This window comes from Uloborus diversus, chromosome 2, assembly GCF_026930045.1.
Source record: "Uloborus diversus isolate 005 chromosome 2, Udiv.v.3.1, whole genome shotgun sequence".
Classification (NCBI taxonomy): domain Eukaryota; kingdom Metazoa; phylum Arthropoda; class Arachnida; order Araneae; family Uloboridae; genus Uloborus; species Uloborus diversus.
This window is the reverse complement of record NC_072732.1, coordinates 140,346,991-140,361,105: the sequence shown is the minus strand read 5'-3', so window position 1 is coordinate 140,361,105 and position 14,115 is coordinate 140,346,991. Positions and strand designations below refer to the sequence as shown.

Below are 14,115 nucleotides of genomic sequence, written 5' to 3'. Positions count from 1 at the left end.
GAATTTTATTCCGGGGGTAAAGACACTCTTGTACGGCAAGGGACCCCCCGAAGTGCAAGTCAAAGCATGCAGGGGGTCCTCGTACCGTATTTTTAATAAAAATATATTCACTGATGAAAGGATTCTTTCATGCTCAAAATTTTTAATGTTGTTAGAACTTAAAGTGCGATGTAATTTACTTAATGAATGTTTAGCGTAAATGATGAGCGATAATTAATTTTGAGGAAAAATTTTACTGAAATTATTTTTCAAAATTGTTTTATTTTGTGGATCCTTTTTCTTTTGACTTATGATACGGAAATAATTTGCAAAAGTTTTCATTAATTTTATAAGTATCGCTTCACAAATAAGAAAACAACCATGTGCTTGAAATTCATTTGTAATACCTCAGGAGTAGTTCAACTAATATAATTAACAAAAAAAAATGAAATTAGTGAACTAAAAAGTGAAAACCATGCACAGAAAAGGTGTATCTATTTTACATGCATAAAAATGATAAGCACTCCAAAAACAATAAATAAATAAATCAGTTGTTAATTACAGTGTTTTTATGTATTTTTGTTCAATGTACAGGCTCCTTATGTATAGATTGTGTACGATTTAAGGATATTTTGTATGACGCTTCAACCGTTATAATGCGAAGCGCCTGCACTAAACTAGAAAAAATAAATACTTCAATAAGTAACTTAGGCTAGTTACTTATTGAAGTATTTATTTTTTCTCAACTAAATCTTAGATATTCAGTAAGTTACACCTATAGCCAGGGATAAGGCAGAAATACGTGAAATACACCGCCAACTCAATCATTTCCATCCGAGGACTGCAGTTTCGTGCTTATTAGCACTCATCAGCCCGGCATATGAGTGATGAGCTGGATGTGAAAAACCTCTTAAGGAAGCCAAGAATGCCAAACAAACTGGTAGCTGATACAGAATTAGCACTGACCAGACGAGTGACCGAAGCAATGGTTCGGTTCAATTCGAATTTTGAAGGCAAGCCAGGTATATTCAGTAAGTTACCGCCCTATAGCCCACTGGCTATGGTTTAAAAAATTTGCAATGTTTTAAATCGTCTGTAGAATTTCTTCACTTTTTTTTCAAAACCAAAAACTATCAAAAAATATAAATGCAATATTTAAGGTACTTAGAACATTGTACTTTATATCTTAAAGTGTGCAGATCACGAATACTTAGTTTAAATTGCTCGTTGGGTATGAAAACAACAATTCTTAATTTGTTCTTTTTATTTATTTATTATTTTTTTTTTATCATTATCATTATTTTTTAACACGCATTGAGTCTTGGATTCAGTGCCAGCACACAATATGTTTAGCTGAATTATTGAAAGTACTTTTCCCCTTACATTCAAATGTAAAGATCCAACTAGTAATGAAAACCATTCACGAGCGTTACGTGCGTGACTTCTTTTAAAAAGCCCCTTTAAAAATTTTTCTGCCGAATGTTTGAGAATGAAAGTCAGGTTACAGGTATTATGTATCAAGTTAATTTATGATATGAGAAATTTTTCTTCTTAGTCCCCAAACTTGACCTTGGAGAAAAACTTTTGTTCCTTTTGCGTTACGTATGTGACCAACTATAAGTGACCTGCATATCTTGGGGGTTTAAAAAATTCTCAAAAGTATATTCAAAAATTTGACACATAAATATAATAAAGCATCTGTGTTCATGATATTTTAGTTTTTTCAAAACAAATGTGATGATTAAGTAAACAAAATGGCTTTTACATTTATTTCACTAACAATGGTTTTTTTTTTTACTTCGTCTAAATGTTATCAAACGAGCTAAAATCTGATACCAAAATATTTTAAACTCGAAATTGGTGCTGGAATAGAAAAGAACAAACATTTCTTTGTCAAACAATAAGGTTAGTTCCTATATTATGTGAGGAAAAGAAAATTTCGATGTGTCAGGACCACATTTCGTGGAAATGCACAAATACACTTTGACTCCCCGTCCGTCCTGGAAAACGTCGAAATAAAGGGTCTGCCTGGTATTAACATTTGGATCTCATTCGCTATTTCTCATTGTTTTTTTTTCGAAGGGATAGCTTACTTATGTAACTGGTGATTAATTCTACAATATTTTAAATAGTTTCATTATTTTATTTTAAATTTCATTCGCTATTTCTTATTGTTTTCTTTTCGAAGGGATAGCTTACTTATGTAACTGATGATTAATTCTACAATATTTTAAATAGTTTCATTATTTTATTTTAAGTCTTAAGTGAGGAAAGCTAAACTTTCTCCATATAGAAAAGGTTAGTTCTCTGAAAAATTAAAAGCTATTTTTTTTTCTTTTATACATAACAAACCGTTTTATCGTCTCAGTTCTATTTTTTCCGCTCCCTCAGGATGGCCAAAACACATGGCGTATTTCCTTTTTTTTTATTTAGTTCCTTCTTAACTACTCCGTCTTTGACACGGAGGTTAATGCAGCTGTCAGTCGTGGACACTGCCGGGGGATAGCTGAGGGTGATGCCCCGGCAATCACGGTTAGCGTCCCCACCCCTCCTTGTTTCAGCCCCGTTGGCAATTGGCCTCGAAACATCAAATGTTTTCTGGAGATTAAATCGGTGATTTGTTGTGGTCGGCGTTTTCTTTGGAGACAAATACGAGATAGAGTTCCAGTTCAACGAAATCTCCACCCAACTGGACGCTCTTCCAATGCCTTACTTTGCTGGTGCTGTTAGTTATGTTGGAAAACCTCAAAAGGATATTTAGTTATTCAGCAGGGAGGGGGGGATGGTGTGACTACAATAACTATCGCTCTTATAGTATTTTAGGACTTTTCTATGGAAATCAACTGAATCACTCATAAATTGATACCGGAATTTCGAATAACGTAAAAAGCTCTCACATCTCTATGTGATTTTTGATATTCTAGACTGTTATCTCTAAGTTAGAATTGGGAGCTGAAAATGGAAACTCGAACCAAAGTACTTCTGATAACCGTTTGAGAGCTCGAGTGATTTGTTAAGACTAACTGCTCATTTCAGGTTTAGGTACGTTTTTCTTTTAATTTTGAAAAATATCCAGTAAAATTCAAATTAATAATTTGTTTATAGACCAATTGAATATATTCAGTATTCTTCACTAATACTTTTAATCGTTAGTATGTCGTTCTTCAAAAAGTGTAACTTTTCTGTTTCACTGCTGTTACAGTAAAAATTTTAAGGAACAACTCATTTAACAATGAATTTTAATTTCATCAAAAATATATTTATTTAATCCTGCCAACAATTTTTCAATAATAATTTTTATTTTAGAATTATTTTTGGTTCATAATATGAGAATTCTTACCTCCGTGGCACATCACACACCTGGCGTAACTGTTTATGTTGCTTAATAAATTGTTTAGTTAAAAGTATTTTATTTATTATTTCTTTCCCAAGTGTCTCAAGTACTAATTGTTTAAGTATATTTAACTTTTTAATATTGTGTTTTAGTTCGTTTTAGTAGGGCAAGGAAACATGTCACACAATAAATTCTCATTTCTGTTATTTAAACACAAAATGCAGTTCTTCATGAACACGTGGCAGTAACGACATCAAATTTTTTTTTCCATGATACAAGGGTTTAACCCTTGTTTATTTTTAGCCATAGTTGAAGTTGCGAGATTTTTTATCGGAAAACAATAAAATAGATTTTGCTTTAAAAACTTAATGTGGTTCTTCTGACTTCTCACCTCCGTAAACTTGAATTTCAGGCATGGAAATTAATGTAAAAAAAGAAGTGAACAAGTTTTAATATGCTTAACATGTGCAGATTGTAGCAACGAAGCACAATTAACAAAATTACTACTTTGATATTAATTTGGGCTCCATTTCTAAACATTAAAAGTTTTTATTCTTTTTTTTTATTCCCCTGAACACAAGGCATTTTTTAATTTTTTTCTTTATGAGTAAAATAATTGGAGCTTAGCTGGGAAATTGTTTCTGGTTACTTCTAGTAGGTAACACTTTCATGTAAGAATGAAAAAAAAAAAAAAAAACGTTTTGGAATTGAAAAATATTTGCGTTCAAAAGTTACATTTTCTGGAGAATGACCCTAATAGTTATTGACTCATTATGATTGTAATGAAGTTCGACATTTAGGTTCTTAAAATATACATTGCTTTAAGTCTTATCTTATTTCCTCTTAGAAATACACAGGGTTCGTACGGGTCATGGAAATCCTGGAAAGTCATGGAAAAAAATAAACAAATTTCCGACCTGGAAAAGTCATGGAAAATTGAAATTTTCATACAAAGTCATGGAAATTTATTTTAGGTCATGGAAAAATGTCCTGGGCAAAGTTAAAGAAACAATAGCTAAAAGAGCATTTGAAATCTTGAGTGATTTAACAGTATTGCACAACAAAACTGTTAAAACTGGAAAACTAAACTATTCTGAAAACAAATCTGAATTTTTAAATCTCATTGCATCCACTTCTGTTGTAGCCGCTCGTCTTTTTTTTGCAATGTTATTTTAGTGCTTCGACATCACTCATTTTGAATTTACAATTATTTTCAATGCTTTTTATATTCTGTAGTAGCGAACTTGCATGTTCTTGATTTCACCCACCCAAAAAACGCAATTCCATTGCATCCAAGTTCGTTGCCATCACTCGTAAAAACTTTATAATTAAATTTATCAAAGTTTATCTTTATTTGTTGAAGGTTTTAGAAAATGAAGATCTGTAGTCAGATGATAGAATACTGAAATAGGGGAATTCTAATACTCTGCCCAACATTACTCTGCCCAGCACGCAAAACTAATCCATGCAATTCAAAGCTACTTTCAATGTTCAGAAATCAAACACTATTTTCTAGAATTTCTGAACCTATTAATTTAAACTAATGTATGCATTTGAAAATGTGCAAATTAGTAAACAAGTACATTTGAATCAGAAGATTTATTCACTACTTACTGATTTTTTTTAATGTCTGGTGTAGAAACTAAAAACATGAATTAACAACTAAGGAACGTGGCTTTACTTTAAAGAATCAAAATACTGTCAAGTTATGAGGATGATAAATGTACTATTGACATTAAAGGGCAACTTTTGAAGCAAATTTATTGAAACTTAATAATGACTCATTCACCCTTTGTCGCATTCATTATCATTTTGCCTGTTTATTTAAAGAAAAAAGCCTTTAAGCATCATTATATTCCATTCACTGCATTTTTATTTTATTATGCAATATATCAGACAGTCCGGTTATCACATCCAAAAATATTGCATGTAGCACCAACTTGGGCGGTTTTTTAGGTGTATGCTGATATTTTTTCAATCACAAGTAAGTGATTCAATGAGGTAGTGGCATTCAAGTAGAAGTTCTGCTAGTGCTCATTTCCAAAAAGTTGCAAGTTGATATTAAATAGTACTATTGTCTTCATGTAACAAGGTCATGAAAATTTTTATGAAGTCATGAAAAAGTCTTGGAAAAATCATGGATTTTTTTCATCCAAATAGAGTATGAACCCTGAATACAGTTCCATTAAAAAGAAATAAATAAGTATACATAAACACAAGTTTAGTTTTTACTTCCTTTTACAATAAAAGGAAGTATGTATTGTATTCGCAAAAAAAAAAAAAACACACACACAAAAATCGAACTTAATTTCCATTTTACTCACCCCGATTGAATGTTGAGTTTTTTTTTCGATCCAACCACACGTGCATATATATACCTAAGAACGTATAGACGTCTGAAATATCCATTTTGACGATTCCAGAGTTAATTACAAAGAGTTTTCTTGTGACGTCTGTATGTACGTATGTATGTGCGTATATGTGTATGTGCGTATGTATGTTGCATAACCTAAGAACGGTATGTCCTAGAAAGTTGAAATTTGGTACGTAGACTCCTAGTGTGGTCTAGTTGTGCACCTCCTCCTTTGATTGCATTCGGATGTTTCTGAAGGGATCTTTTGCACCACTTTTGGGGGAAATCATTGGTAAATTCAATGCAAACTCAAGTGGTGTTATAATTTGGCGGACACTTTGCGATATATCGCCAATCTTTTGACCGCCAAGTTATGCCGCCAACTTGGCGACAAATTTCGCGATTTTTTTAATATATTTTTTAAAAACCTGGTTTTAATTTAGCCACTGTGGGTGATATTTAGAGAATTAACTATTGAATCACATTAAAAATCCCATTAATGGGGAAATAACATTAAACTGGTGTAAAAGGACGTCATGTAATGCATACATCAGCTCGTTCCCTTGCGAAATCAACCTGTTAAATTCTTTGACTGAATTGTTTAACCAAGATTTTTGCGAAAAGAAAATAACTCAGTTATGTTTTACATTTTAAAGCACAACTACAGTTGAGCAAGCGATTAGTGGTTAATTGTTGTATCTTTACCTATCAGCCGGTTTTTTTCTTGGAATAAAATATTCTCAAACTATTTCAATGGTACAAATTTCATTTTCCTCCCAGCGCTGTACTCGATTTCAAAACTTTGACTGAATCGTTTTAATTAATTAACTACGTTTAAAAAATATATTTTATAAAATGTTGAAATTGTTTTGTATATTTTTCAGAGAAATAGACCGATGTACACTCACTTCCTCTTCCTCTATTCATAGCTTCTACGTGCTTTTTTTTTTTTTTTTGGAGCTAATGAATTTTTTAAGTTAGCTAATTCGTTTATTTATTGCCTTTTTATTTTTAGATATATTTACGAGTTAAGACTTTTTTCATGTTTGTTTATTTTCATCTTTCATTTAGTTTATTTATTGGAAAGTAGGCTAAAAACGGTTTTGCCCACAAGTTCTATTACTCGTTAACTTCAGAAGAAATGCTTTTCGATCAAATTCTCACCTCCTTTTATTCATTCTAATAGTCTGCTTTCACGGTCCTTTTGTCTGCATAATTCAGAGAATATTTTAGCTCCGTACGTGCTTATAAAGAACAAGCCGTCAAGCCCCATAGCGTGATTCCCTCTCTTCGCTGTCAGTGGGATGTTGTGATCCTAATTAAACAGCGCAGCCCTCCCCCCAATATCCTTCAAGTAAGCCAACAAACGTGGATGTTGGGCAACAGGTGCAGCGATGCCCCGAAGGAATGTTCGGAACGCCGATTTTTCTTCGCCAGAAGCTAACTTTGGGGCTTCTTTTGCCTTGCGGTTGCTTGGTTCGTTTTTTCAGCATATTAATAATAAGGAGAACTACGCTTGACAAAAATCGTCTGCTGAGGCAGAAATGAATGTTAGTTGCAAAAAGAAGCGGGATTTTTTTTCTCCTCTTTTATGAATTTCGGTTTGCGAACGTAATATATTTTTCCCTTCTTGTTTCAAGTGTGTTTTTTTTCTGCAATTAGTTTAATAAGAGAGAAGAAATGTTCTGTACTAGCCGATTATGCCCTGCAAAAAATGAACTAAGAAAAATGCTTATTGTGCTACATCTAAAGTATGCTTATTTTTCCCGCGACAAGAGGCGGTGTTCATCAAAGTAAGACTTTTGCGGGGAAAGGAAAAAATATATCAGGAGGGATGCAAAAAATAGATGAGGTAAAATTAATTTTCGGCATAACTGCCTTTAAATCGCCGAATTTTAAATAGAAGTTTTGATGAAGAATTTTTAATTAGTAGTTTTAGTTCTTTTTCTCATTACTGGGCTTCAGAGTATATTTTGTATTTTAAATTAAAATTAACTTCGTTGTCTATGACGAAAAGCACGCTGTCTGTTCAACTTTCTAACTTTCTATGACGGGAATACATTTAACTTTTTGATTTTCTAAGCATTTATAACTCGTGTGCGTGTTATGTATCAAAACTCTCATAGTAATATTAATTAATAATGAAAATTACGCAATTTAAATAATTTAGTTTTCTAATCACAGTTAGTTTTATTGTACTTGTGTTGTATTGTCCTGTTTTTGAAAAAAATATCCGTTTAAATTCTAGCGGACAGTCTATTTTCGGCAGTTCTCTTATTTGATTTGTTTTCAGTTACAGGATTATTAATCACATATTATTTTCTGTGCCTTTAAATTTTAAGAAATTTTAAACAGCCCAAACTGGGCGTGTTACGCTTCGTTTTAAAAATCTGTTTGCATAACTGTGTGGTACCTTTCACGTACAACCACTTTATTGGCGCTCGGCGACTTGTTTACTTTCTAAATTGGAGAAACTTGAAAATTATGATTTTGTCGCCACCATCTTTGCTCCTCTTGCTTTAATTTTATATTTTGACTTTGGAGCTTTTATTATTTTAATTTGAGTTTTTATTATATTTAAATGATTGTTTTTTTATATGGCGGATTATTTTGCATTTTAATAGAGATTTTAAATTTTTATTTTGTCGTAGGATTATCTTAATGGAAATTTTCACGTTATATAATGTTCTTTTCTGTTTTTCTTTAATGGATTATTCCATTTTTTGATGGCTCAATTTAGTTTTCTGTCAGATCATACATATTTGATTTTTTTTTTCTTTTTTGGAGCTTTTAGTTTCGTTTAAGTCTGTGTTTTGTTTAAAAGTACATTATAAAAACTGGATATTGTATGGTATCACCAAAGAGTTTCTATGTATCTTTGACCAAACACGTCCGCAATTAATAAACTTAAAAAACAATAGTTTAGTCTAGGTTAAAGATTCGCAAAGTGACGTTCATTTTACGGGCAAGTTCCCTGTATTTATTTTACCTCAGAACAATTTTACAAAGACCTTGCTACGATTATTTATTTACATATTTTATATTTATTTCTGTTTTATTTTATTTATTTATCTCTATATTTATATATTGACAGAGTTCTGACATTTTCCATTCTTTAAAATAAGAATAATTAGGTTAAAATAAAAATAATACTTATATAATAAAAGTAATAATACTTATAAGTTCAAAGGAAAGAGCGATAAAATATGCCCTTGTGTTTTGTTTATAGGGAATATTTTTATATGTTTCTTACTAAGCACTGCTTTAAAAAAAATAAATAAATAAACTGTACTGTACATCAGTCAGAAAGCATAGGAAAGCTGCGCAAAATATAATCTGGCTTAGCCTTTTTTTTTTGGGGGGGGGGGGGGGGATAATCTTTTACTAGAGGCTGTTCATAAATTATGTCACCTTTTGTTTTCAGCATTTTTGACATCCCTCCCTTCTTTGTCGCAAGATAAACTTCACCTTCACCCCCCCCCCCCCCCCTCTATCGCATGTCACGCTGTTTTTCATTATCATATTGTTTTGAAAAAATGTGTGATTCAAGTTTCATGTTACGCTCTTCCCTCCTGTTGTCCTCTTGTCCCCCTCCCTCCCCTTTCAAAGCATTACACCTTTAGTAGACTGCCCCTTACTTCATTTATTGTATTCAGTATTTTATTTTGAAAGAATGTTTAATGTTTATGTTTTCTTTTTATAGTTGGAAAAGAAAAGGAACCAGCTTTATCATACGGGACTGAAGCACAGGAAGAAGGTAAGTTTCTGCTGTAATCATTTATTTGGGGAGTTTACTTTCAAAACGGATTATATCCACTTTTGGAGGAAAAAAATGAGTTTTTTCCCCCCGTTTTCAGAATCTCTTGTACAAGCCCTATCGACTCATGAACTTCTCTCCTCTGGAAGTGGTTTACATCTCCTTTTAAAAGATGCGTAAACGTTGGTTTTACCACCTAAGCGGTGTATACCATCTCGCCAAGTCTTTTACAGCGAAGTGGAACTTATATCCCTTATTTGCCGGTACCCACTCATTCACTTTCATATCAAAAGGGCACAATCCGTATCCAACTTTGATTTTGATACTTCCAATTCAAAGGTAGTTCACACGTAAAATAGCGGAGCGAAGCACTGCTTGAACATTTCCAATCAAGCGTGATACCCGTCCCTATTGAAATATCGCAGCACCTTGCACAAGTCTGTTATCAGTTAGGCAAGCGGGACCTCAAATTGCGATTACCAAATTAATATTAAATAAGTAATGTCACTATTAAATTGTGATTAATTATTGATTAAATTGTGAGTAGTTGTGATAAAAATTGTAATTATATATTAATTGTGATAAAAGTTGTAATCTATTAATATTAGTACCTACAACGTTGCTGTTTGAATCAGCTTGGTTGGTTTCATTGTTCAAACATTGTTCATGGATCGAAGGTCCTTTTTTTCGAATGTTCAGTGAAGAGAATCAAGTAAGTAGGAAGGAATAAGTAGAGTGAAAAACAAGAAGTTCCGTCTGAAACTAAACGAGCCTACTTTCCCGTATACCCATACTACTTTCTAGTATCTGATCAATATTCTCAAAAATAGCTAAAATCGCAAATTGTTTCAAACATATTTTTTAAATATTTTAAACTGATATCTAGAATTAAAATATTCCTCACTCATCTAAAAAATTAGATGGGTAAAAAAAAAAAAAAAAAAAAAAAAAACGAAGAAATAAGATAGCAGCACTTTTTAAACAAAGCAGCTAATACACTTTTTTCCATTAATTTTTTTTTTTAACAGCTTTCAAAACGAACGAATAATAATTAAAATTAATAAGATTATTAAAATAAATACATCAACTCATAAAAAAATCGTTTCTCATTTCCCCTGTTTCCAAAAATAATTTTTTAAATGAATTAATGCATTTCCCAAACTAAATAAAAACAATAAAATGTCAACTTAAAGAAATAATTTTCATTGTCAAAAAAAAAAAAAAAATCGCCTGCGAATATCTTTATGTAGAAACATAAATAACTTCGAGTTTATCCGCCGAAAACCGAATACCTAAACTAAAAACTTAAGCGTGAAAATAAAAACAAGTCATATCAACAATAATTATTTCACAGTTTAAACCATAGCTGCGGAGTCGGAGTAAATCTCATTTTGGGATAAAGGAGTCGGAGTCGAATATCCAAGAATCGGAGTCAGTTATTTGTCCTCCGTGTATAAATTTTTGCCAAAGCTACGAAGCCAGAGTCGAAATCGGGGAGTCGGAGTCCGATGAATTGTCGGGCACAGGAATCGGAGTCAGATGTTCCTTAATTCTAGGAGTCGGAATCTGGAGTTTTTCATCAAAAGCCTTTGCTTACAAAGTTTTCTTGAAGCAAATTCGCCTCACAGTTCGGAATTGCCTTGAATTTCCCCGTAGGCGCTAATGTTACGTTTTTTTTTTAACTGTTCAAAAAATTGAGCAAAAAATAGTTCAAATCAAAAAATGAAATATAGGAATAAGGTGTCCTCTCCGAGATCTTTCGAACAAAAAAAAAAATGTTCGAATCGGACTATTCACTCAAAAGTTATTGGGGGGGGGGGACAGACCGACAGACGTTTTTCCCCATCTCAATACCCTACTTTCCAATTTTAAATTTTTCAATTTTTATTATTTAATTATTTTATTAATTTTTGACTTTTTTTTTGTTTTTCGCGATATTTTTAAGATGCATTAAGCCTTCGTTCATGCTTTTTTCGTCTTTTTCTGACTTTTACTGGGAAAGTAGGCTAAAAAAGAGAATATACTAAAAAATGTTTAATTTTTTTTTTCAATCTAATCAAGTTCATTTCTTAAAAAATGCGTGGTTTTTTTTTTTTTTTTTTTTTTTTTTTTTTTTTTTTTTTTTTAAAGGGACTATATTGGGGGGAGACGATATCTAAAATAAAATTGGCAATTTATGTCTGGTAAAATTGAGGAAAAATTCTTCCGACTTACACTAGTCACTTGTTATTCTACTAAAACGTTGTGAGAAATTCGAAATTCTAACGGTTAGTGTTTGTGTGTAAAACGTTTTTTTCGTTTTGCCAAAAAAAAATATTATATGTAACTGGATATAATCCGTTTTGAAAGTTACCTCCTTATTTCTTCCTAAAGAACGTTTGTGTAACCATTGCGCACTATTATGTGGCATATTCTAGTTTTTTTACTAGTTGCATTGGGTTTCATAAGCGCAAAAAATCCAGCCCAAAAGGAAATTAATAAAATTTCATAATTTTGTTATGTAACTTGAAAATATCTGATATGAAAATAAAGAAAACGTATGAGTGGTTTACCTCCGATCTGGTATTACGAAATCATTTCGTCTATGATCTGATGAATTGATTTTATCTTACACAATATTTTTGAAACGTAATCGTGCAAAATACCAGAGTATCTCGTACAGCCGGAAGGAAAATGGACATTGTATTTTAGATTTCTTTATGGAAAATGAATTCTGCTTTTAGATTTTTATATCTTCTCTAATAATAATAAAGCTGAAAGTCTGTCTGTATTTCTGTCCGGATTTCTGTCTGGATCTCTGTGACGCGCATAGTGCCTAGATCGTTCAGCCGATTTTCATGAAATTTGGTATAAAGTTAGTTTGTAGCATGGGGGTGTGCACCGCGAAGCGATTTTTCGAAAATTCTATTTTGTTCTTTTTCTATTTCAATTTTAAGAATATTTTCCGGAGCAAAATTATCATAAGATGGACGAGTGAATTACGAAATTATCCTGACGTGGAACCGTAACATGGGAAGAGCGAATGAACACAGCCAATTGGCGAGAAATTCATCATCCATTATTTAAATATACAGTCGAACCAAATGACCTTTTGATTTTGTACTACGGGCAAAGCCGTGCAAGTACCACTAGTCGTACATAAAAAAAAGTCATGAGACATAGTAGCGTACCCCTGTTAAAAATAAAAACATGAGGAAAATAATTTTAAGACTTGGGCATATAAAACAATCAATTTTATTTGTTTTTTTTTTTATATAATTTCAAAGAAATATTGAGAAAAATGTATACGTAGACTAGTATGTATTAGAATGAAAGTAAAAGTATGCCAAGATTGTCTGATTTCGTAATGGAAGAAATAATTTTTTGACTTATTTCGCTACATTAACCAAGCGAAATGAAATAAATTAGTAGATCACATTGTCACAAATATGAGCTAACAAAACGTCAACATTTTTGATGTTCTGTTAAAATCAATTACCTGAACCTTTTTGCAGTGTTGTAGGAGTTTCAAAATATATGAATTGTTTGTTTCAAATAGCATATAAATCTCAAAAACGTGAATTACGAATTTTATTTGTATTTTCCTCAGTTTAGATTATGTTATTTGATTAGATTTATTTCAAAAACAGTAGTTTCTCGGATTGATATTGAAAAATCATTACAGTTGCGGTGCGCCCTTTTGCGCCGCGAAGATTTATGCTTTTGTCATCTATTAACCTCGCGTTACTGCGGCGTTAGATAAATATTGTTGCAGTTGTGTTTATAGCTTAAAATGTGTTTGGAAAGAATTTTAATTTAACGAAATATGTTGTGAAATGTTTCAAGCTAACACGTAATGGAAATTGCGTATCAAAGTTGTTTGACCAAATGTATATTGTGTTATTATTTATTGCTCTCGGGTAGTTTCTTGAACTGCACCAATTTCAATTCGTGAGCCCAATTTTTATGATTGAGTTCAGTTATGAAATACTCTTGCCTTTGCTTCTTTTTTTCTAATGATATTCGTCAAAGTTTTTATTTGACCCCAAATAACAGAACCACAGCTTAGTTACACAGCTATAAGTATGTATTGCTTAGATTTCTATTTTCTGATTTCGTAAATCTTTCTTTATTTGAAAGATGGTTAGAACCGAAAAAATGATGATTATTTTTATTTCATTTAAATTGACATTTTTAGTTTTCTCTATAACTTTCTGAGAGTATTTTCTCATATTTTTACAAGTGTATTTTCTTTTCTTTTTTTAAACTTTTATTAGACTTTTATGATTAAGTATATACAATAGAACCTATTTTATCCAGCCTGCGTTTATCTGGATCTCCGGTTTATCCGCATCAAGTTTCTAGAGGTAAAAAAAATATATTCGCTTAAATAATAACTTTTAATTATGATTGCAAGACCAGAACTATAAATTCGCCAAATATTCGGTTTTTATTTTGATTAAAGTTGCAACTCCTGCATAGCTCGTACAATTAATACAAGTCCAATCGTCTAACAAACAACATGGCGTAAATGGAGCATCAGTCGGACAACACCACTGCAGCTGAACTATAATTGATTAAGAGTTAGCGAGAAACTATCCTAAAATTATTATTTTTTTTACAAAGCATTGTTTTTTACTCTAAAAAAAGATAACTTTGCTTATTTAAACATATGTTTTGCTTATTATCCACTAGCTGCGTCGCCCGGCTTTG

General features: G+C 31.8%; 1 protein-coding gene across 1 annotated transcript in view; it reads left to right on the top strand.

Moving 5' to 3' along the window:
• LOC129217375 (netrin receptor UNC5B-like) overlaps positions 1–14,115 on the top strand; it is a 408,265-nt gene that overhangs the window by 263,637 nt on the left and 130,513 nt on the right. Inside the window, 1 exon segment of the mRNA XM_054851665.1 lies at positions 9,370–9,423. Coding sequence (XP_054707640.1) covers positions 9,370–9,423 — 54 coding nt within the window.